General features: G+C 44.0%; 1 protein-coding gene across 1 annotated transcript in view; it reads right to left on the bottom strand.

The window, feature by feature from the left end:
* QTGAL (queuosine-tRNA galactosyltransferase) overlaps positions 1-24,314 on the bottom strand; it is a 349,168-nt gene that overhangs the window by 245,017 nt on the left and 79,837 nt on the right. Inside the window, exon 6 of the mRNA XM_077458633.1 lies at positions 23,795-23,860. Within this exon, the coding sequence (XP_077314759.1) occupies positions 23,795-23,860 (66 nt within the window). The remainder of the gene's footprint in view (positions 1-23,794; positions 23,861-24,314) is intronic.

Genomic DNA, 24,314 nt, shown 5'->3' with positions numbered 1-24,314 from the left:
TCTGCAGATTTTGCAAGTTTGCCTACTTACAAAGAAATGAAGGGTCTATATTTGTTATCATAGGTACAGGCAGGACAAAGGATGGGACTATAACGGTCGTAAGAAACAACCGAAAATAGAATATTAAAATGGTCGAAATGTATTCTATATTTAAAACATTTTTAAAAGACATGAGCTTAAAGCTAAGGATATGGTTCGTAAACTTGTTTAAAGTGGCATAGTGTTGAGTTCCGACATGTTTCGCCCTGTATATTGGGCTTCCTCAGGGGATGCTATCCACATAGGGCATCAGCCCTCTGATAAAAATAGAATCGTATATATACAAACATGATACCATAATTAGTACAGAATAAATTTTCCATATATAGTTACACAAATCATTTACATTTCAATTAACAATTATGTAATATTGTAAGCTCTAACGAGCAGGGCCCTCTTACCCCTCCTGTATTGATTTGTATTGTAAGTGTACCGTGTCTGCCCTCATTACTAAAGGTAAGCTATATTATATATATATATATATATATATATATATATATATATATATATATATATATATATATATATATATATATAGATATATAGATATATATAGATATATATATATATGAATGACAGCGGGGGCAGGGATCACAAAGCAGGTTGGTTCAGATATTATACTGAAGGTAAAAACAAAAACACAAAAAAGAAAGGATTGGGAGAAAGTGCTGCGATCAGGGTCTCTTTAAAAAATGTTTTGGCCGGGTCAGGTTGAATTTAGTTCCACTTAAGGAGTAGTAAAGATTAAGAACAACCTCCTAAAACACAAAAATCTGCATCACCGGCTACAATAAATGGACTGGCAGTACGGGCGGAACATCCTCAGCAAAGAAGAGGGAGGATATTGAACGGGAGCAACAAAGTTTAACCGATGCCCAAGTTCTGATCCCGGGACGGTGCATCTTATGCAGAGTTAAAATGCAGCAAAGCCAATTAGGGGCCAATTCCCACGCACACTATTCCCTCTCTGCCAAGATTCCTACGGTGTAATTAGAGTGCGCAGTTGTGGCCTTGCAGCAAATTAACTTTTGTGTTGTATCCAAACGGCATTGTTAAAGTTCTGAACGCGGACTGAGTGTCCCCCCAACAAAGCCTGTGAATGCAGAAAAGCAGAAGATGTGGAGTGTTACAATGCATGGGGAAGAAAAAGAGAGCGGCTACAAGGAAAAGAGAGAGAGAAAGACAGAGGGATTACAGGGAAAAGAGAGAGACAAGGAAGACAGAGCAAGAACGAGGCAGAGAGAGAGAGAGAGAGAAAACGAGGCAGAGAGAGAGAGAGAGAGAGAAAACACGAGGCAGAGAGAGAGGGAGAACGAGGCAGAGAGAGAGGGAGAACGAGGCAGAGAGAGAGGGAGAACGAGGCAGAGAGAGAGGGAGAACGAGGCAGAGAGAGAGAGAGAGAGAACGAGGCAGAGAGAGAGGGAGAACGAGGCAGAGAGAGAGAGAACGAGGCAGAGAGAGAGAGAGAACAAGGCAGAGAGAGAACGAGGCAGAGAGAGAGAGAGAGAGAGAACGAGGCAGAGAGAGAGAGAGAACGAGGCAGAGAGAGAGAAAACGAGGCAGAGAGAGAGAGAGAACGAGGCAGAGAGAGAGAAAACGAGGCAGAGAGAGAGAGAACGAGGCAGAGAGAGAGAACAAGGCAGAGAGAGAGAGAACGAGGCAGAGAGAGAGAGAACGAGGCAGAGAGAGAGAGAAGGTGGCAGAGAGAGAAGGTGGCAGAGAGAGAAGGTGGCAGAGAAAGAAGGTGGCAGAGAGAGAAGGTGGCAGAGAGAGAAGGTGGCAGAGAGAGAGAGAAGGTGGCAGAGAGAGAGAGAAGGTGGGATAGAGAGAGAGAAGGTGGCAGAGAGAGAGAGAGAAGGTGGCAGAGAGAGAGAGAAGGAGGCAGAGAGAGAGAGAAGGAGGCAGAGACAGAGAGAAGGAGGCAGAGAGAGAACGAGGCAGAGAGAGAGAGAACGAGGCAGAGAGAGAGAGAACGAGGCAGAGAGAGAGGGAACGAGGCAGAGAGAGAGGGAACGAGGCAGAGAGAGAGGGAACGAGGCAGAGAGAGAGGGAACGAGGCAGAGAGAGAGGGAGAACGAGGCAGAGAGAGAGAGAGAGAGAACGAGGCAGAGAGAGAGAGAACGAGGCAGAGAGAGAAGGTGGCAGAGAAAGAAGGTGGCAGAGAGAGAAGGTGGCAGAGAGAGAAGGTGGCAGAGAGAGAAGGTGGCAGAGAGAGAAGGTGGCAGAGAGAGAAGGTGGCAGAGAGAGAAGGTGGCAGAGAGAGAAGGTGGCAGAGAGAGAAGGTGGCAGAGAGAGAGAGAAGGTGGCAGAGAGAGAGAGAAGGTGGGAGAGAGAGAGAGAAGGTGGCAGAGAGAGAGAGAGAAGGTGGCAGAGAGAGAGAGAAGGAGGCAGAGAGAGAGAGAAGGAGGCAGAGACAGAGAGAAGGAGGCAGAGAGAGAACGAGGCAGAGAGAGAGAGAACGAGGCAGAGAGAGAGAGAACGAGGCAGAGAGAGAGGGAACGAGGCAGAGAGAGAGGGAACGAGGCAGAGAGAGAGAGAGAGAACGAGGCAGAGAGAGAGAGAACGAGGCAGAGAGAGAAGGTGGCAGAGAAAGAAGGTGGCAGAGAGAGAAGGTGGCAGAGAGAGAAGGTGGCAGAGAGAGAAGGTGGCAGAGAGAGAAGGTGGCAGAGAGAGAGAGAGAAGGTGGCAGAGAGAGAGAGAAGGTGGCAGAGAGAGAGAGAAGGTGGCAGAGAGAGAGAGAAGGAGGTAGAGAGAGAGAGAAGGTGGCAGAGAGAGAGAGAAGGTGGCAGAGAGAGAGAGAGGAGGCGGCAGAGACAGAGAGAAGGAGGCAGAGACATAGAGAAGGAGGCAGAGAGAGAGAGAGAGAACGAGGCAGAGAGAGAGAGAACGAGGCAGAGAGAGAAAGAACGAGGCAGAGAGAGAGAGAACGAGGCAGAGAGAGAGAGAACGAGGCAGAGAGAGAGGGAACGAGGCAGAGAGAGAGGGAACGAGGCAGAGAGAGAGGGAACGAGGCAGAGAGAGAGGGAACGAGGCAGAGAGAGAGGGAGAACGAGGCAGAGAGAGAGAGGGAGAACGAGGCAGAGAGAGAGGGAGAACGAGGCAGAGAGAGAGGGAGAACGAGGCAGAGAGAGAGGGAGAACGAGGCAGAGAGGGAGAACGAGGCAGAGAGAGAGAGAACGAGGCAGAGAGAGAGAGAACGAGGCAGAGAGAGAGAGAACGAGGCAGAGAGAGAGAGAACGAGGCAGAGAGAGAGAGAACGAGGCAGAGAGAGAGATAGAAAACGAGGCAGAGAGAGAGATAGAAAACGAGGCAGAGAGAGAGATAGAAAACGAGGCAGAGAGAGAGATAGAAAACGAGGCAGAGAGAGAGATAGAAAACGAGGCAGAGAGAGAGATAGAAAACGAGGCAGAAAGAGAGATAGAAAACGAGGCAGAAAGAGAACGAGGCAGAGAGAGAGAGAGAGAACGAGGCAGAGAGAGAGAGAACGAGGCAGAGAGAGAGGGAACGAGGCAGAGAGAGAGGGAGAACGAGGCAGAGAGAGAGAGGGAGAACGAGGCAGAGAGAGAGAGGGAGAACGAGGCAGAGAGAGAGAGGGAGAACGAGGCAGAGAGAGAGAGGGAGAACGAGGCAGAGAGAGAGAGGGAGAACGAGGCAGAGAGAGAGAGGGAGAACGAGGCAGAGAGAGAGGGAGAACGAGGCAGAGAGGGAGAACGAGGCAGAGAGGAAGAACGAGGCAGAGAGAGAGAGAACGAGGCAGAGAGAGAGAGAGAGAGAACGAGGCAGAGAGAGAGAGAGAACGAGGCAGAGAGAGAGAGAGAGAGAGAACGAGGCAGAGAGAGAGAGAACGAGGCAGAGAGAGAGAGAGCGAGGCAGAGAGAGAGAGAGAACGAGGCAGAGAGAGAGAGAACGAGGCAGAGAGAGAGAGAACGAGGCAGAGAGAGAGAGAGAGAACGAGGCAGAGAGAGAGAGAACGAGGCAGAGAGAGAGAGAGCGAGGCAGAGAGAGAGAGAACGAGGCAGAGAGAGAGAGAACGAGGCAGAGAGAGAGAGAACGAGGCAGAGAGAGAGAGAACGAGGCAGAGAGAGAGATAGAAAACGAGGCAGAGAGAGAGATAGAAAACGAGGCAGAGAGAGATAGAAAACGAGGCAGAGAGAGAGATAGAAAACGAGGCAGAGAGAGAGATAGAAAACGAGGCAGAAAGAGAGATAGAAAACGAGGCAGAAAGAGAGATAGAAAACGAGGCAGAAAGAGAGATAGAAAACGAGGCAGAAAGAGAGAGAGAACGAGGCAGAGAGAGAGAGAGAGAGAACGAGGCAGAGAGAGAGAGAGAGAGAGAACGAGGCAGAGAGAGAGAGAGAGAGAACGAGGCAGAGAGAGAGAGAGAGAGAACGAGGCAGAGAGAGAGAGAGAGAACGAGGCAGAGAGAGAGAGAGAGAACGAGGCAGAGAGAGAGAACGAGGCAGAGAGAGAGAACGAGGCAGAGAGAGAGAGAGAGAACGAGGCAGAGAGAGAGAGAGAACGAGGCAGAGAGAGAGAGAGAGAGAACGAGGCAGAGAGAGAGAGAGAACGAGGCAGAGAGAGATAGAGAGAAAACGAGGCAGAAAGAGAGAGAGAACGAGGCAGAAAGAGAGAGAGAACGAGGCAGAAAGAGAGAGAGAACGAGGCAGAAAGAGAGAGAGAACGAGGGAGAGAGAGAGAGAGAACGAGGGAGGGAGAGAGAGAGAGAGAACGAGGGAGAGAGAGAGAGAACGAGGCAGAGAGAGAGAGAACGAGGCAGAGAGAGAGATAGAAAACGAGGCAGAGAGAGAGATAGAAAACGAGGCAGAAAAAGAGATAGAAAACGAGGCAGAAAAAGAGATAGAAAACGAGGCAGAAAGAGAGATAGAAAACGAGGCAGAAAGAGAGATAGAAAACGAGGCAGAAAGAGAGAGAGAACGAGGCAGAGAGAGAACGAGGCAGAGAGAGAGAGAGAGAGAGAGAGAGAGAACGAGGCAGAGAGAGAGAACGAGGCAGAGAGAGAGAACGAGGCAGAGAGAGAGAGAATGAGGCAGAGAGAGAGAGAGAGAGAACGAGGCAGAGAGAGAGAGAGAGAGAACGAGGCAGAGAGAGAGAACGAGGCAGAGAGAGAGAACGAGGCAGAGAGAGAGAGAGAGAACGAGGCAGAGAGAGAGAGAGAGAACGAGGCAGAGAGAGAGATAGAAAACGAGGCAGAAAGAGAGATAGAAAACGAGGCAGAAAGAGAGAGAGAACGAGGCAGAGAGAGAACGAGGCAGAGAGAGAGAGAGAGAGAGAACGAGGCAGAGAGAAAGAGAGAACGAGGCAGAGAGAGAGAGAGAGAACGAGGCAGAGAGAGAGAGAATGAGGCAGAGAGAGAGAGAGAGAGAGAACGAGGCAGAAAGAGAGAGAGAACGAGGCAGAAAGAGAGAGAGAACGAGGCAGAAAGAGAGAGAGAGAGAGAGAGAACGAGGCAGAGAGAGAGAGAACGAGGCAGAGAGAGAGAGAGAGAGAACGAGGCAGAAAGAGAGAGAGAACGAGGCAGAAAGAGAGAGAGAACGAGGCAGAAAGAGAGAGAGAACGAGGCAGAAAGAGAGAGAGAACGAGGCAGAAAGAGAGAGAGAACGAGGGAGAGAGAGAGAGAGAGAACGAGGGAGAGAGAGAAGGTGGCAGAGAGAGAGAAGGTGGCAGAGAGAGAGAGAGAAGGTGGCAGAGAGAGAGAGAAGGTGGCAGAGAGAGAGAAGGTGGCAGAGAGAGAGAAGGTGGCAGAGAGAGAGAGCGAAGCAGAGAGAGAGAGAGCGAGGCAGAGAGAGAGAGCGAGGCAGAGAGAGAGAACATGGCAGAGAGAGAGAGAACGAGGCAGAGAGGGAGAACGTGGCAGAGAGAGAGAGAACGTGGCAGAGAGAGAGAGAACGAGGCAGAGAGAGAGAGAGAGAACGAGGCAGAGAGAGAGAGAGAGAACGAGGCAGAGAGAGAGAGAGAACGAGGCAGAGAGAGAGAGAGAACGAGGCAGAGAGAGAGAGAGAACGAGGCAGAGAGAGAGAGAGAGAGAACGAGGCAGAGAGAGAGAGAGAGAGAACGAGGCAGAGAGAGAGAGAGAGAACGAGGCAGAGAGAGAGAGAACGAGGCAGAGAGAGAGAGAACGAGGCAGAGAGAGAGGGAGAACGAGGCAGAGAGAGAGGGAGAACGAGGCAGAGAGAGAGAGAACGAGGCAGAAAGAGAGAAGGAGGCAGAGAGAGAGAGGCAGAGAGAGAGAGGCAGAGAGAGAGAGATAGAAAGAGAGAGATAGAGATAGAGAGAGAGAGAGAGAACGAGGCAGAGAGAGAGAGAGAACGAGGCAGAGAGAGAGAGAGAGAACGAGGCAGAGAGAGAGAGAACAAGGCAGAGATAGAGAATGAGGCAGAGAGAGAGGGAACAAGGTAGGGAAAGAGAAAAGGAGAGAGAAAGAAAGAAAAAGAGGGGAAGGATGGAAAAGAGAGGCGGTAAAGAGAATGAAACAAAGTCAGGGGAAGACAGAAGAAATTTTCTATGTAAAACAAGATAACCAAATAAGACTGGGGCTGACTGGTAAAGGTGTATGCTAAAGCACCATTCCAGGAAACCAAAAATTACCCCAAGTGAGTATTAGGCTTCATGTACACAGGACGTTGTGTAACCTCTCCTGAACAATTTAACTTGACAGCTAAAAACCGGCATCTAAAAATGGCCATTTATCTGTGTTTGCGTCTAGAAGCGTTTGTAAAAAAAAAAAAATATATATATATATATTTTTTTTGTTAGAATAAAAAAAACGACTGTAAAACTAAGCGCTGCTAAACACGAGTTACCACGTTTACAAGCCGCTACAGGCATTTGGCGTTTCAATGCCTCTGAACAGCCGTCTGAACCCATTTTTTTGCATACCAAAAAAGGCTTCTAAACTCAACTGCCTAGAAATGACTATAAAAGATCCTGTGTACATGTGCTGATAAGATAACAGAGGAGAGTTCAGGGGCAGTTAAAAATAAATAAAAATGCCCGACTGCTCCTAAACGTCCGTTTACCAGCAGCAGTGTACATGAGGCCTCATTTCCCAGCTCCTCAGTGGATTTCTGCACAGAATGTTGCCCACGGGTCACTAGTTCCATGCAGCAGTAAAAGTGAATCTGATCATAGAGCACTGGAGGGGGAGGGCAGGAAAAATGTTTTTAATTTATGTTAGAAGAGTCACTTCATGCATTCCCTTGCAAAAGTATTCACCCCCCTTTGGCATTTTTTGTGTTTTGTTGCCTCACAACCTGGAATAACATGGATTGTTTGAGGATTTGCATCATCTAATTTACAGAACACGCCCACAACTTGAAAGATTTTTTTTTTTTTATTATGAAGCAAACAACAAATAGGACAAAATAACAGAAAAAGTCAATGTGCAGAACTATTCACCCCCCCTAAAGTCAATACTTTGTAGAGTCACCTTTTTTCGGCTATCACAACTCCAAGTCGCTTTGGATAAGTCTCTGAGTCTTGCCACATCTCACCACTGGGATTTTCGGCCATTCCTCCTTCTGGCAAAACTGCTCCAGCTCCTTCAAGTTGGATGGTTTTCGCTTGTGAACAGCAATCTTTAAGTCTGACCACAGATTTTCTATTGGATTGAGGTCTGGGCTTTGACTAGGCCATTCTAACACATTTACATGTTTTCCCCCTTAAACCACTCAAGTGTTGCTTTAGCAGTGTGTTTGGGGTCATTATCCTGCTGGAAGGTGAACCTCCGTCCTAGGCCTCAAATCACACACAGAGTGCTACGGGGTTTTGCTCAAGAATATCCCTGTATTTAGCACCATCCATCTTTCCCTCAACCCTGACCAGTTTCCCAGTCCCGACTGCTGAAAAACACCCCCGCAGCATGAGGCTGCCACCGCCATGTTTCACTGTGGGTGTCTTTGGGTGATGTGATGTGTTGGGTTTGTTCCAGACATAGCGTTTTCTTTGATGCCCAAAAATTAAAATTTTAGTCCAGAGCACCTTCTTCCATACATTTTGGGAGTCTCCCACAATTCTTTTCGCAAACTCAAAATGCGCCATTTTGTTTTTTGCTGAAAGTAATGGCATCCTTCTGGCCACTCTGCCATAAAGCCCAACTCTATGGAGCGTACGGCTTATTGTCGTCCTATGTACAGATACTCCAGTCTCTGCTGTGGAACTCTGCAGCTCCTCCAGGGTTACCTTAGGTCTCTGTGATGCCTCTCTCCGATTAATGCCCTCCTTGCCCGGTCTGTGAGTTCTGGTGTGCGGCCGTCTCTTGGCAGGTTTGCCGTTGTGCCATGTTCTTTCCATTTTGGTTATGATAGATTTGATGGTGCTCCTAGGAATCATCAAAGATTTGGATTTTTTTTTTTTTTATAACCCAACCCTGACTTGTACTTCTCAAAAACATTGTCCCTTAATTGTTTGGAGAGTTCCTTGGTCTTCATGGCAGTGTTTGGTTAGTGGTGCCTCTTGCTTAGGTGTTGCCGCCTCTGGGGCCTTTCAGAAAGGTGTGTCTATGTAATGACAGATCATGTGACACTTAGATTGCACACAGGTGGACATCATTTCACTAATTATGTGACTTATGAAGGTAATTGGTTGCACTGGAGCTTTTTATGGGCTTCATAACAAAGGGGGGTGAATACACACGCACATAACAATTATTTTTTTATTTCTGGAAAAATAGTTTTATGTATATATTTTTCTAATTTTACTTCACCAACTTAGATTATTGTCTTCTGATCCATCACATATAATTCAGATTAAAAAAACATTGAACTAAAGGCTGTAATGTAACAAAATAGGTAAAAAGCCAAAAGGGGTGAAAACTTTTGCAAGGCCCTGTACATCAGCTACATTTACAACATGTTACAGTATTTTATTTTTCGTATTTTTGTGGTGTTTCATAGGTTACAGTCACTTCACCTAAAACCTAAATGAAGTTTCACTCCTTCTTATTTTTGTACTCCTACATATTAGGATTTGTGACTCATTTCTGCTTAGAAAAGGTGTAAAAATATCTTTTGTACCAGAAAAATGACTAAGTAACTCGTGGCAATGAAAACATTTGCATGCACTTTATTGCCCTGACCACTTATTGCCATTTTCGTGCAAAACTCAATGTGACGAAAATGTCACACAACAACAAAAAGGCGGGCTGGAAGAATTCTAGTGTATTTCAGATCACTTTCATTGTTTTCCTTTCTGTCCTCAAAAAAACCGACTAAACCACATTACTCCTCGAAACAGAGAAGCGCCTCTTGTAAAATTTCTGCACCTTTCCCCTTTCATGAATACTGTATTTTTCCATAGATCTAAAACCCACTTTGTTACATTACTTTGTGATATTCCCCCCCACCTTCCACAACACAAGCACATAGGACACATGCACGCTCTCAAATAAACATTTGTTAAAGTGGAGGGCCACCCTGAAAAAAAAAAAAATACATTAAAATTTAGAAAAAAAAAATCAGAAAAAAAAAATGATTTTTTTTTTTTTAACTTACCAGAAATGCCAGTTGCTAGGTACATCGTCCTAATCTGCCTCTTCCTCCTCCGCGGAGATCTTCTGTCTTCTCTCCTCCGTGCGGCGTCTTCTGGGTAATGGGTCGCGCTGTGTTCTGGGAACTGTGTGTCCCAGAACACAGCGCGCCCCATTCACAAAGCGCTGCGCGACTCGCGCATGCGCAGTAGGAAACGGGCAGTGAAGCCGCAAGGCTCCACTGCCTGTTTCCCTTAGCCAAAATGGCGGCGCCGGGACCCGAGAGCCGAGGGACGGGTCAGTCTCGGGCGGCCGACATTGCAGGCGCCCTGGACAGGTAAGTGTGCTTATTAAAAGTCAGCAGCTACAGTGTTTGCAGCTGCTGACTTTTACTTTTTTTTTTTTTTTAAACCGGCCCTCCTCTTTAACTGTATCGAAAAAGAGAAATACAAAAATAAAGAGTCAAACAAATTTTCATTACCACTTGCTGACCACGCACTGTCGTTTTACTGCTACAGCGCGGGCCGCTTGCGCAGAATAACATGTGTGTATACTGATTTACTTGCGCAGAATAATGCGTGTGTGTATATATATATATACATACACACACACATACACACGTTTATATATATATAAAATGGGCTGGTACTGATTAAAAATTTCATGTTCGACTAATCAAATTTTTTTTTTTAATCGCCTAATTTCGATTAATTATAACGCACATACAGATCCAACTACTTTTAGCTGATCTCCTTGCATTGCAACTCTGCATTAGTCAGTGGTAAATGTGGTATACACTATATATACAATCACCCGACACTAGTTAGTTTCCACAATCAATGACTTGACTTCACAGTTCACACAAATACATTTTAAATTCAATCTGTAGCACTGACGTAAATCTTTTTTTTTTTTTTTTCCCACAGTCGCGTGACAATCGCTCCACCTCCGGTCTAACTAATCACTCTCACCTTATTATGGTATGGACCCCTGTGCAAACAGGTGGTCATGCAAGCAGGTATCAAAAGGGTTAACACGGACCATAAACTTCTCTCACGTCTCCTTAGATCTCAGCAAGGAGGCCCGGTCATGGGTAAAAAGAAAAGATCTAAGTGCTCACCGCTTAAGTATAAAATTTAACCACTTAAGGACCGCCTCACGCCGATATACATCGGCAGAATGGCACAGCTGGGCACAATCACGTACCTGTACGTGGCTCTTTAAGTGCCCAGCCGTGGGTCGGGAGCACGCCACCGGCGGCGTCCTCCCCGACCCGGTCCTGAGCTCCGTGACCGTGGGACCAGTGGACCCAATCGCAGGACACCAGCGGCGATCGGGTCCACAGTAGCCAGCTCGGATTGGCTGTGAGAGTCAGAGGGCTGATGATATTACAGCCTCTGCCAATCCGAGCAGGCATTGTATTTAATAATAGAATGCATAGCTCGCCGTGACTGGCTCAGGGCGGTATACTGTATGTATACTGTGAAACAGCATGTTACCCAGCACCAACTTTGTTTCTGAACATACGGTATTACCACACAAGGGGGTCGTCTTATACAGTGAGTACAGCATAAAACCAAAATTTTAATTCGAAAAGTAGGGGGTCGTCTTATATGCCAGGTCGCCTTATACGCACGAAAATTCGGTATCTATGCGCAATTCTGTATTTATGGGTAGAGGGTGCGATGTAGTCGTAGTTGCCTACCACATCCTGCGGAGAAATGACTGCCCCGCTCTGCTTTGTATCATCCGCAAATCCAGAGATTGAGCGGTTTATCCCCAAAAAAAAAAAAAAAAAAAAGTCAGGTCATTTATTGAATTTTCGGCTTGTATTGTTCAAATATCCTTCTTTTTAACGTTATTGCATCTGAATCATTGTGTACATTTTATACAACATTGAAAAAAAAAATTGTTTTGTTTGATAAGTTCATCATTTTGTTCTGTGTTCTGTGTCATATTGGTTATGAATGTGGTTTGTATATTCAGATTTGTTTCTTATATGCATTATTTTCAAATTTTTAGTACGATTTTCAGAAGACTGCTATATCTGTTCCATTTTATTCCATTCTATTCTACTTTGCTCTATTCTTTTATTTTCTATTGTATTTTTCAATACTGCCCTGTTTTATTCTATTCCTTTATTTTCTATTCTCTATTCTATTCCTTTAATTTCTTTTCTATTTTAGTCTATTCCATTATATTCTTTTATATTCTATTCCTTTATTTCTGCTCTATTCGATTTTAACCTATTCTATCCTTTTAAGCAGCCCAAGTAGGAATCATTTATTTGTTTTTTTATGCAATAAGCCCCATACGCACTAACAGATTTTCTGTTGATTTTTTCCTTCAGGTTTACCAAAACCATGTAGTGCAAGGGCCTGCCTGATTGCATACAAATTAAAACTCCTAAGGTTTGACCTCATATTATATGGTTTTGGTAAATCTGAAGGAAAAACTCAGCAGAAAAACTGATAGTGTGTATGGGGCTTTACGGGTACTTATATAACGCCGTCAATTTACACAGCACTTTACATATTATATATATATATATATTGCACATTCACATGAGCCCCTGCCCTCAAGAAGCTTACAATATAAGATCCCTAACTCACATTCAAAGATACACATGATAGGTCCAATTTATCCTGGATCAATTTCAGTTAGCCTACCAGCATGTCTTTGAAGTGTGGAAGGAAACCGGAGTCCCCGGAAGAAACCCACTTTCACTTTTATGCCTCACTGTATGCAACTCAAATTCAAATTTATTTTCAAATTCAAATTCATTATGATTAATTTCGGATTTGTTACCATTGTGATTCGGAAATGCGAATGAATACATCTGAGTCTTCGAATAACAAAAATTTAGTCTGAATTTCCATTAGTTACAAAACAAATCGGACATGTCTAATTGAGGGTACCTGCCATCGGGTCTGAGGTCCGGTTCACACTGAGGCAACACGATTTACAGCGCGACCTGTACGCGACCACTGCGGCGACTTGCAAAACGACTTCTGTATACAAGTCAATGCAAGTCGCCTCAAGTCGCCCCGAAAAGTCGTACGGGAACCTTTTTCTAAGTCGGAGCGACTTGAGTCGCTCCGATTAGAACGGTTCCATTGCACAGAGCAGGACGCAACTTGTCAGGCAGCTAAGTTGCCTGACGAGTTGCCCCTGTGTGAACCGGCTCTTAAAGAGGAAGTAAACCCTGATGAGTTTACTTCCTCTTTCATTCCCTGCAAAGGTAAAGCATAATGGACTACTATGCATCGCATCGCATCGCATAGTAGTCCATTATGTGTCACTTACCTGAAACAGGAGCCAGCGAAGTCACCGCTGTCCCCTGTAGTCCGGCGCATCCATCTTCTCGGTGGGTCTCGCTGCTCCGCCGCTGTCATTCGGCGAAGCCGCGATGACATCACTCCCGCGCATGCGCACGGGAGCCGACACATGCGGCATCTTCGTCCTTGCGGTGCCTGTCTTTCGGCAAATATCTCCTAAACCGTGTAGGTTTAGGAGATATTTCTTGGACCTACAGGTAAGCCTTAATCTAGGCTTACCTGTAGGTCAAAGTGTGTTGTAAGGGTTTACAACCACTTTAAGGTTTTCTCTTTGAATGGTATCAGATACCATTTAGATTGGTGTTGCCCTATATGATGAACAATCGTTAAGATAAAATGAATCAAAAGAGATGGTCTAGAGAAATTAATAAATGGCCTTGATCAATATGTTCCAATTCTATCGAATGTTGCGGTTTTTCTTTGGGGCTTCTTTGTTGGTAAAAGCAAAAAAAAAAAATTTGACCGACTAGTTACTGCGGTCAGTATTTTCACCGTTCCTCTACGAGTGCTCTGGGCTCCAGATGTGTGTTACGACCAACAACTGCAAGCCATTAAAGTGTGGATGATGTTGCAGAGTGAGTAAATCTTAGGGTAACCGTAAACTTCTAGCAGTGAAACAATAGGACAGGTGCAAGCCATTCCCCGCTGATCCAACTTGAACTACACCATCCACCGGACTTTATAACAGCGCCCGGGCCCGGGCGCACAAACACGCTATGACAGACTAGAACAGGCCGGACAAACGTGAGAAAGCCAAAGCCACGCATAACTCTGGAATCTGTACTGAGAAGTAAACGTCCCAGGTGCCTTGTGAAAGAATACAAACCAAAGAAACAAAGGTTCAGCTGTCTTACCATAATCTCACAACGTGCCCTGTTTTTTTTTTGTCCTAAACAGGCTACACCTGTTACAATTGAATTGTATAAATCGCCTTTAGATCTACCAACAACCACAAAGATGTGAGATCTTATAAAATTGGATAAAAGTCGAGTGGATTGATGAATGCATTGTCCTTACACTCAAGAGTTGCTGCTAAATTTGAAGGAGACCGTACAGAGATTTGTAGAATCAGAATGTAGAGCGTGTGGATTAGCTTTACGAAAACTGCTCCACTATCACTAACAGCCACTTATCACACTCCAATGTCTTTAACTGACATTTTCCAGAGAAGCTGTCAATCTGACCAATGGACACAGTATACTAAATGATGTCTAACTAAAGATCTATATAGAGGAATCAGGACCTCCTTCCCCCCCACTGGTGACCCCTCTAGTGATTTATATAGAGCAATCAGGACCCCCTTCCTTCTGCTGGGGATACCTCTAGTGATATAAAGATCTATATAGAGGAATCAGGACCTCCTTCCTCCCGCTGGTGACCCCTCTAGTGATATAAAGATCTATATAGAGGAATCAGGACCTCCTTCCCCCCACTGGTGACCCCTCTAGTGATTTATATAGAGCAATCAGGACCCCCTTCCTTCTGCTGGGGATACCTCTAGTGATATAAAGATCTATATAGAGGAATCAGGACCTCCTTCTTCCCACTGGTGATCCCTCTAGTGATATAAAGATCTATATAGAGGAATCAGGACCTCCTTCTTCCCACTGGTGATCCCTCTAGTGATATAAAGATCTATATAGAGGAATCAGGACCTCCTTCCTCCTGCTGGTGATCCCTCTAGTCATATATAGATCTATATAGAGGAATCAGGATCTCCTTCCTCCCGCTGGTGACCCCTCTAGTGATATAATGACCTATATAGAGGAATCAGGACCTCCTTCCTCCCGCTGGTGATCCCTCTAGTGATACAAAGATCTATATAGAGGAATCGGGATCTCCTTCCTCCCGCTGGTGACCCCTCTAGTGATTTAAAGATCCATATAGGATAATGAAGGCCTTCTTCTTCCTGCCGGTGACTTTGGAAGAAAGGGGGTCAGGTACAATCTCCAGTACAATAGGGTTAGTTGTCAGTCCCTTAATTTTAATGGGCTGCCTAACACAATGTACATGAACATGTGACATGTCATAGGTTAAAAAAAACTGCAAAGATATAAATGGGTCCTCAAATATAAGCCAAACTTTTAAATTTAGGCGGTCTTCGTATAATTTGGCCAATTGCGGAGCGTTAGCAGAACTCTTTAATTTGCAACACAAAAATTAACTTGCAGGCAGCAACACACTGCAATGGATAGCAGGGGCCCTTTGACAGCAGCTATTGTGTAACATGTTCCACATTGGTCATACAGTCCCAGGCTAAGCGCACAACAGGTCTCCAATTGAAGTCACCATCCTCGTAGAATTATTTTCCCAGCAGGATCATTTTCACTGAACCGTGAGCCTTCAATCATAGCCAAGTTCTGGTGGTCTGAACGGAATACTGGAACAAACACTACCACCGCTTATTACACCCAAATGCTGGGAAAGCTTTGAGTTGTAAACTGCGGTAACAGTGTGGGAGTGAGAGAAAATTAAAATGGCCGCCCCTTCGGAATGCCTGAACTGTAAACGTGTAAAAAAGTCTCCATCCTGGGTCAGTTATTAGCCGAGATGACTAGATTTAACTGGCTAGCGTGGACGGACTTTAAAGGCACAACAACATTCCTTTTTTGGAATTATTTTTCTTTATTTCTTCACAAATTTACCGATGAGGCATTTTGAATGCCGTTTCTTTTTTGTATGGCTAGCGTGGGCAGCGCAGTGTTTAGCACTCTTGCCTTGGTGCACTGGAGCCCTGAGCTGGAATCCCTACAAGGATACTATCTGCATCAAGTATGCATGTTCCTGGAACACTGTGAGCTGTCTGGAAAATGAGACGCTGCTGAACTTTTGTGTCATTTCTGAACCCCTGGAGCAGGCGGGGACTTTATACCCTGTTGTGGGACAAGTTTATGCTGGCGGTGAGCCAAAGTTTTGCTTCTGTGTCTCAGAACAAAATAGGGGGGAATCCCTATAACCGCACGTCCGCATAGTCCCTAGAATCGGTGTAAGTGTGGCAACCTCAGCCTGGACTCCAGCCAGGCCATGTGCCCAACACATTTCACTCCGCCCCTCAGAGCTTAGTGATAGGGGACTGCTGGGCTGTTTTGTTTCATGCTGAAGATCAGCTATTTTTTGTTTCCTTTTGAAAAGAAAAAAAAAAAAAGGACTGTTTAGCCGGCCATAGACGGTTCGAATCTTGGTTGGTTCAAGATTGGACAAGATTCAAACCATGTTTGAGCAGGCTGATTGTACTTAAGTTAATTGATCAACCAGCCTGCCGGATTTCATGTGATTATATAACAGCTGCTAGCAATAATCACTGTGTTCTCCCTATGAGGACAGCTCCCCCTTCACCCCCACCTTGCCAGAAGAGCACGATGTGATTGATTTACTAAGGACAAATAAACTGTGCAATCTGCAAGTGCAACTGCTCCAGAGATTAGTAAATACAAGCAAGAAAAAAAACAAAAAACAGAATTTTTGCTTGCACATGATTGGATGATGGAAGTCAGCAGAGCTTCCCCTCATTGACTAAGCTCCGGAGGAACTGCACTTGCAGAGTGCAACTGCAATTTGCAAAGTGCATAGTCTAGTTGTCTTTAGTAAATCAACACAAATGGCTCAGAGGGAGGCGGGATGGGGGAAACGAGCGAATCCTTGCCTGCAACCAGTGCATACAGGAAAGAAAATTGCTCAGTCTATAGCCCGCCTAAAGCCTCGTACACACAATCGGATTGTTGGCCAACAAAACCGCGCACTTTTGTCCAAAGGGCGTTGGTCTAAACTTGTCTTGCATACACACGGCCACACAATTGTTGGCCAACAATCATGAACGTAGTGATGTACTACATGGATTTTCAGCTCTTTAGCGCCATTCTTTGGGCTCATTCTGCTAATTTTGTGTTAGAAGTTTGAGATGATTCGCGCTTTGCTGTTCACGCTTTTCAGTTCGTTTCTGAATAGCCATTCGTCAACCAGAAATGTGGCGGAATCGGAGGAGATAACGTGTTATTTATTATTGGCCTTGGAGTTATTGCTTTGACGTTACTTTTTGGGTTGAATAATAATGATTTGATTTGGTATATTTTCTATATTTTTGGATGCATAGAACGCACTTTTTGGTTAAGTTCTATTGGCGGATAGCATGTCTAATTTTATTAATTTTATTTTTTTAATGCACAATAAAAAAAATTGTGGAGAATAATACTTGGCGGTGCGTTTTACTTCAAATGACAGTTGGGGAGTCGGCAGTTACATTTAAAAAAAAAATACATTGTAAAATTGACAAGGGACACCAACATAGTTGTATCTTTGATCTTAAAAACTACGGGATAATGGTGTTGTAGCAACTTTCCCAAATAATAAAAAAAAAAAAAAAAAAAAAGAAGGATAATAATATTATTCTTGATATCACTAGAAAAAAAAGCCTTTGAAAATTTGTCCTTTTATTTTTCCTTCCCCCTTTTTTTTTTTTGCAATAACTCCATCAGTATCACCAGCAAAGCAGCTTCATTATTATCCCATGAAAGAAGAAGAGAATTGTGCGCTGCATTTGGAGATTTCATAATTTGCCACGTCACGAAAGTTAATTCTTCATTACGAGCGCGAGTTTACAAGACCAACCGCTTTCGGCTCATCTTCGCTTCCGAGCATGCGTGTTTGTACTTTGGACTTGTCCGATGGACATGTGTACACACAAACATTTGTTGGCGGAAAATTTGAGAACATGCTAGTCAACATTTGTTGGCGGAAAGTCAGACAACAAATGTCCGATGGAGCGTACACACGGTCGGACTTTCCCCCCAACAATCTCACATCCAACATTTCCCGTCGGAAAGTCTGATCGTGTGTACAGGGCATAAGTCTTAACGAACACAACAGCATTCTGTGCAAAAGCTACAGATCAACATTTGTATTCACACAGATTAGCACAGATCATGCACACAATGAAATAAATGCACCATTTTGAAAGGCCAAGCGTAAAAAAGAAAAATGAAAAGCTGCTTCATGCCTTAGACCAGCGATTCTCAACCAGGGTTCCTCCAGAGGTTGTAGGGGTTCCTTCAGCATTGGGAAATTTCTGCCTCTCAGATAAATTCCTATTCACATCATTGATCTTTTTAGCTATATAGGTAATTCTTCCCAATGACCACACAAGTGTAAGGACCATTCTTCCCACTGACCATCACACTAATGTATCATGAGTTGTAGATTTCTATTTTTTAGCAGGGGTTTCCCTCGAGACCGGAGAACTATTTCAAGGGTTCCTCTGTGTTGAAAAGGTTGAGAAAGGCTGCTTTAGTACATACTTCTGTATAGCGATATCTAAGAAAATACACAAGAAAAAAAAAAAAAGATGAAGACCATCTGCAGCGAAGAGGAACAATTAGGGCTGAAACAACTAATCGATTCTGAAATTAATTGATTACTATTTTCATAATCGATTAATCGGCCAGTAACATAATGGGGTTAAAAAAAAAAAAAAAAAAAGGAGCCCTTTATAGTACAAAAAGAGCAAATAATCGCTACTGTAAATATTACTTTCACTGTTCTACAGTAATAAAATGAACCCCTTACAGTAGTGATTATCTGATTTTTTCTACTATAAAGGGCTAAATTTCATTTTTTTTAAACCCATTATGTTACTAAACGTCTTGGTTCACATCTATGTGTTTATTGGTGCTTTTTGCAGAAATGCCCCACAGTTCATTTACATGGTTTCCTATGGGACATGTTAACATCTGAAAGGGTCGGGGACTTTTAATGCAAAATGGTGCTTTATTGGTTCAATATACTTCAATGGAGAAGCTGCAGAAAAGCGTGTAACGCAGCAATTTGTGTTTTTTAATCTGCCCCCCAAAAAAATGCAAATTGCAGTAAAATCACGTGCACAAAAGTCAAAATGCACAGCAAAAGGCACTGCAGAAACAGATCAAAAACTGCATAGGTGCACCGAGCCTTATGCTGGCCACACAGATCAGTTTTCAGATGAGAATATTCAGACAAAAAATCTTTTGTACATTCACTGAATGAAAGAATTGTGTTTGAAATTTTCATTTGTTTTTAAAAAAATTCTGTTTTTAAAATGAATGTAATTTATGAACAAAACCCACATACACATCTGAAAATTCCTTTGACCGAGAAGATTTCTATTATTTCCAAATTTTCCTGTCACTGTGGTTAAAAATGAACGTTAATTTGACCCATTTTTTTTTTTTTTTTTTTTTTTTTAAGGTTATTAACCGATTCATCGATTCATCGAAACAATAATCGACCAACTAATCAATTATGAAAATAATCGTTAGTTGCAGCCCTAGGAACAATTTAAAAAAAATGTGACTTTGTGTAATCCTGTAGATTCCAGAGAGAAGGTATAAATACCTCGCCTTTATCGCACTTTTCCATCCAACCAGTACTGATTAGGACTGCTCTCTGAGGAATGCTGTGCGGTATTTAGGTCTGAGTGCCGACACCTCAGAGCACAAACATGCAGTCTGGTCCTTTTGTTTTTAATTTTCTTTCCTTTTATTTTTTCTATTTCTATTTTTCTACACGTGTAAAAGCTCGACCTGCTACCAGAGACACCAAAACGTGGGCACAACCGCTTCCGTCACCCCATAATCACAGAAGTGTGCCTTGGCACATACACACTCACTCGCCCATGCATTTTATCATACATGCTCACCTATTTTTTATTTATTTTTTAAATATCTTTTTATTGGTTTAAACAAAACATAGACATTTAAACATACATTGGTCTTACATGGTTACATTGTTATGTCTTACATAAATACCAGGCATATACCCAGTAATGTAATTATTGTACATCAACAGAGAGCCCTGGGTGACCGGGTACTATCGTTAACCTTTATGTATGTTTGCACAACATCAGATATACTTGGCGTGTATAGTTGGTACTCATGTGGGAGCTATTAGGAGCAGGTACTCCAAGGCAACCTCCGAAGCAGAGGAGGGATCTGCCAGCCATTTGGACCATATTTTGTCATACTTGTTGGGACAGCCCCTATTGGCCTAAGTGTCTTTGTAGAGAGGTAGGCTATTATTGATAAGTTGTTTCCACAGAGAGAGAGAGGAGGGGGGGGTTGGTTTGCGCCAGCTGAGGGCTATTGCTTTGCGTGCATAAAACAGCAGGAGTCCCACGAGCGTGCGACCCGCTACTGTGGGAATTAGTTGCTCAACCAGGCCTAATATGCAAATTGCCATTGTCGGTTGTAGTGGCACCGAGGTAACCAGCGTAATAAAGGCCAGAATCTCTTTCCAGTAGCCAGCAATTGCTGGGCAGGACCAGAAGACATGGGTGAAGTCCGCAGGAGTCCCACCACATCTCCAACATCCGGGAGGGGAGTCAGGGTTCAATTTATGTAACCTGTAGGGGGTAAAGTATGCCCGATGGACGATCTTGAACTGGATCAGGCGGTCTCTCAAAGAAAAGGGAAGTCCCAAATGTCATCCCAATCGTCGTTGTCAAGATCAGGGATGTCACAGGACCACTTATTTCTTAGCGCTTCCAACGCTGGGAGGGAGGTGATGATCAGATGTGCGTACAATTGAGAGGTGGGTTTTTTCGCACAATCAGATCTAAGGAGGTCTTCTAGGGAAGAAGGGAAGACTGGGTATACATGCTCACCTATTTTGCAGTCACTTGTGCATAAATACAGCCATGGCCAAAACTTTTGGGAATGACACAAACATTAAATTTTCACAAAGTTGGCAGCCTCCATTTTCACAATGCCAAATTTGCATACACTCCAGAATGTTATGAAGAGTGATCAGATTAATTGCAATTAATTGCCTCTTTGCCATTGAACTTAATAGCAAAAAAAAAACAAAAACATTTCTTCCACTGTATCTGTGAAGAAGGCTTCAGGGCGCCCAAAAAAGTCCGGCAAGCGCCCAGGACCATCTCTCCTCCCAGTTGATTCAGCTGCTGGGATCGGGGGCACCACCAGTGCAGAGCTCGCTGGGGAATGGCAGGTTTGAGGACATCGGCACACACAGTCAGGAGAAGACTTTTGGAGGATGGTCTGGTGTCAAGAGGGGCAGCAAAGAAACCACTTCTCTCCACTTTTCTCCTCGGAAAAAAAATTACTGCGTTCTTGCGGTGGCGATGGCTTTCCTCCCTCCCTTACTTTCCGTTTGGCATTAGATGGGAACATTGGGCATATGCAAAGTGACAATCCACATATATAATAATACAATAGATACATGCCTAGTGTAAGTTCATTCCCTTTTCCAATGGAGGGAGTGGTTGCAGAGGTCATGTTTGAGAAGCTCTACTCCAGTGATGGCGAACCTTGGCACCCCAGATGTTTTGGAACTACATTTCCCATGATGCTCTGGCACTCTGCAGTGTAGTGGAGCATCATGGGAAATGTAGTTCCAAAACATCTGGGGTGCCGAGGTTTGCCATCACTGCTCTACGCCATGTCTGATCATGTGCGATCTTGTTTAGCAATGACGATTTCAGTCACATTGTTAGAAATGATTGGGGTGTGTGACCCATGCGGTAAACCCATATGTGGCTGGTAAACCCGTGGCAAACAAAAAAAAAAAAACAAACTAAAATGTGAGCCCACAAATGAATATGTCACGTAGTCTCGGTCAAAGAATTTTGGAAGACTATAATGGAGACAGAGCAGGCAAGACAGTTGATGAGCCGTCTCCTGGTGCCAGTCCTCAAGGACATCGGCCTCTGTTAGAGATTACAATACGTCAGCACTTGTCAAGGGACACGCTGTAATGACACAGAAGTGCATCTTGTCTGATGCTAATTTTGTAGGATCTCACAATGAATGTTAAAAAGGTTTTACATTTTAAACTATAGATCTGTTTTAAATGAAATGTGTCAAAAATCTTGGCCATACGGCCAACCTAATATGATAAAAAAAATGCATAAATAGAGGTTTACCTGAAGTGAAAACCAACCCCTACCCACATAGTCCTTTAGCTTTGCAGACTTTACAGATTTTTTTCTAGGTCAGGTTTTCTTTTTATTTAGGACACATAAACATACACAAAAAAAGCAAAGAAAGCATATCACCAAAAATCTTATCAAAACTACAAACGAAAATAACCCCCCCCCCCCCCCCCCAGGACCACATTTTGCCCCTGGGCCAAAATTTGGAAAACCAGTGCTCCAGAGCTTAGCAATAAAGTGAAGCCTCACCTTGCAAAGAATACCCACCACCCTTAGCAAACATCGAACAATCGAGCCCGAACTAATATGGTCTAGCCATGGTAACCAGTGTGAGTCGAAACCTCTTAAGCCCCATACACACTATCAGTTTTTCTGCTGAGTTTTTCCTTCAGGTTTACCAAAACCATGTAGTAAAGGGCCTGCCTGATTACATATAAATGGAAACTCCTAAGGTTTGACCTCATATTATATGGTTTTGGTAAAATCTGAAGGAAAAACTCAGCAGAAAAACTGATGGTGTGTATGGGGCTTTGGATGAATTTCTAAAAAAACATAGATATCTATCATAGTAAATGCACTTATTAAGATCAAATATCCAGATACGGTCAGAGGATGCAGTGAGGTCCACTTAAGGGCAATTGGTCTCCGAGCCACGAACAGTGCACATATGACAGTAGTCCACTTTGGTGGTTCAACCGATTAACGATCAACATGGCCCCCAATAAGCATGTAAGAGGATCCACTTGAAGGTTCACATTTAAGATCCCATTATGTGTACCCACTACCTCTGCCCAATACCTCCGGAGTTTTGGCCAGCGCCATAATAGGTGTATCAGAGACACTGAATTACCGCATCTAGGGCAAGCCGAATCGGCTCTTAAGCCAATAGCACACAGAAATCCAGGGGTTCTATACAACCTATGCAATATAAAAAACTGGGTTAACCTGGGCGAAGGTGAAAGAGACACAGAAGGAAGAGCCTGAAGAATCTCTTCCCGAGCATTATTAGGAATGGGCCCCATATACTGTTCCCACTTTGCTCTAGAGGGCAAGTGAAATATGTGAAAAGTGCTCTTGAGTAGTGACAAGTGGGTAGCGGAAATAAGGCCTTTAGTAGAAGTTGCTTGAACTACGCTCTCCAACACTGGCACTGGAGGAAACCAACAGGCAAAGTAGAAAATTGGGCATGTGGAGCATGGCATAGCTGAAAACATTGATGGAACCACCTCTGGTTCAGAGGAAGTTCCCTTAACAGCTGCTCAAAGGATTTAATTGAGCCCTTCTCATCTAAGAACCCCCACTTGTTCCCACAGCTGAAAACCTTGCAGGGTCGACGGCTCAGGGAGCTTTTTATTACCCCAAATAGGGGTATATTTATTAAGGGAGGAAGCCCCCCATTAACGTCTTGACAGAATCCCACACCTTGAACAGCAGTACAAAGGTGGGCATGCCAAAAAAAAAAAAAACAGAGCACCCCAACAACCCCTCACCTCTGCACCCTTAATAACTAATAGAACACTTTGCATGTGGAAGAGGGGCGGTCTAAACCCAACTTTACAGAAAAAGTTGAGAACTGATATAACTTCACCTGCCTAAAGTTGAGGACTGATAAAACTTCACCTGCCTAAAGTTGAGGACTGATAAAACTTCACCTGCCTAAAGTTGAGGACTGATAAAACTTCACCTGCCTAAAGTTGAGGACTGATAAAACTTCACCTGCCTATAGCATTGCTATCCTTCGAAGTTAAAGGAATGTGGAAGTTGCACACAGAGGATCATGAGACTACAAATGCAGGTACATTGACAAACATAATACCCAATTCTTCCCTAAGCAGGCATCACGTTTATGAAAGTTGATATGATTACCATGATTCACCAACCTGCGGGCAAGCTTTAGGCATTCTAAACTGGTCTCCTACCAATATCACTGTTCGAGGAATCACTTCAGTAAGTGCCCAATGGTACCAAAGTCACATCAAAAAAAATCTTATGAGAAATTCTGTCAATACTTACACTCTTCGGAAGAGGAACAGCCGCCTCGTACTGCAACCTGACTCTTTGTGGCATCATCACATCATCCTGCAAGATAACAATATGGCATCAAACATGTAAAATAATGAACAAAGAAAGATGGCGCTGGTCATATCCAAGGCCAATTTTGAACTATTTATGGATTGCAAAAGTGGACAAGTACATTATGGGCATCTACCGGAATCCATTCAGTGTGCATTGAAATATTTAACATATTGATGTTTTTTTTTTTTTTTTAAATCAGGCAAAAACACAGTAATACCTTGGATTACGAGCAGAATTTGTTCCAGAAGCATGCTTGTAATCCAAAGCACTCGTATATCAAAGCAAGTTTTCCCATAAGAAATAATGGGAACTCAGATGATTCGTTCCACAACCACTGCTGGTGTATGCAGTACTGTATGTGGCATGCAGATGCGGGGGCACTGGTGACGCTCAGAGATGCTCGGTGACACTCGGGAACTTGTTGACACTTTCGGGTGCGCTGATGCACGTTATGCCC

The sequence above is a fragment of the Lithobates pipiens genome, unplaced genomic scaffold (genome assembly GCF_037356315.1).
Source record: "Lithobates pipiens isolate NorthernLeopardFrog02 unplaced genomic scaffold, aLitPip1_a1.2 Scaffold_28, whole genome shotgun sequence".
Classification (NCBI taxonomy): domain Eukaryota; kingdom Metazoa; phylum Chordata; class Amphibia; order Anura; family Ranidae; genus Lithobates; species Lithobates pipiens.
The sequence above is the reverse complement of the archived record's forward strand: the minus strand, read 5'-3'. Positions and strand labels throughout refer to the sequence as shown.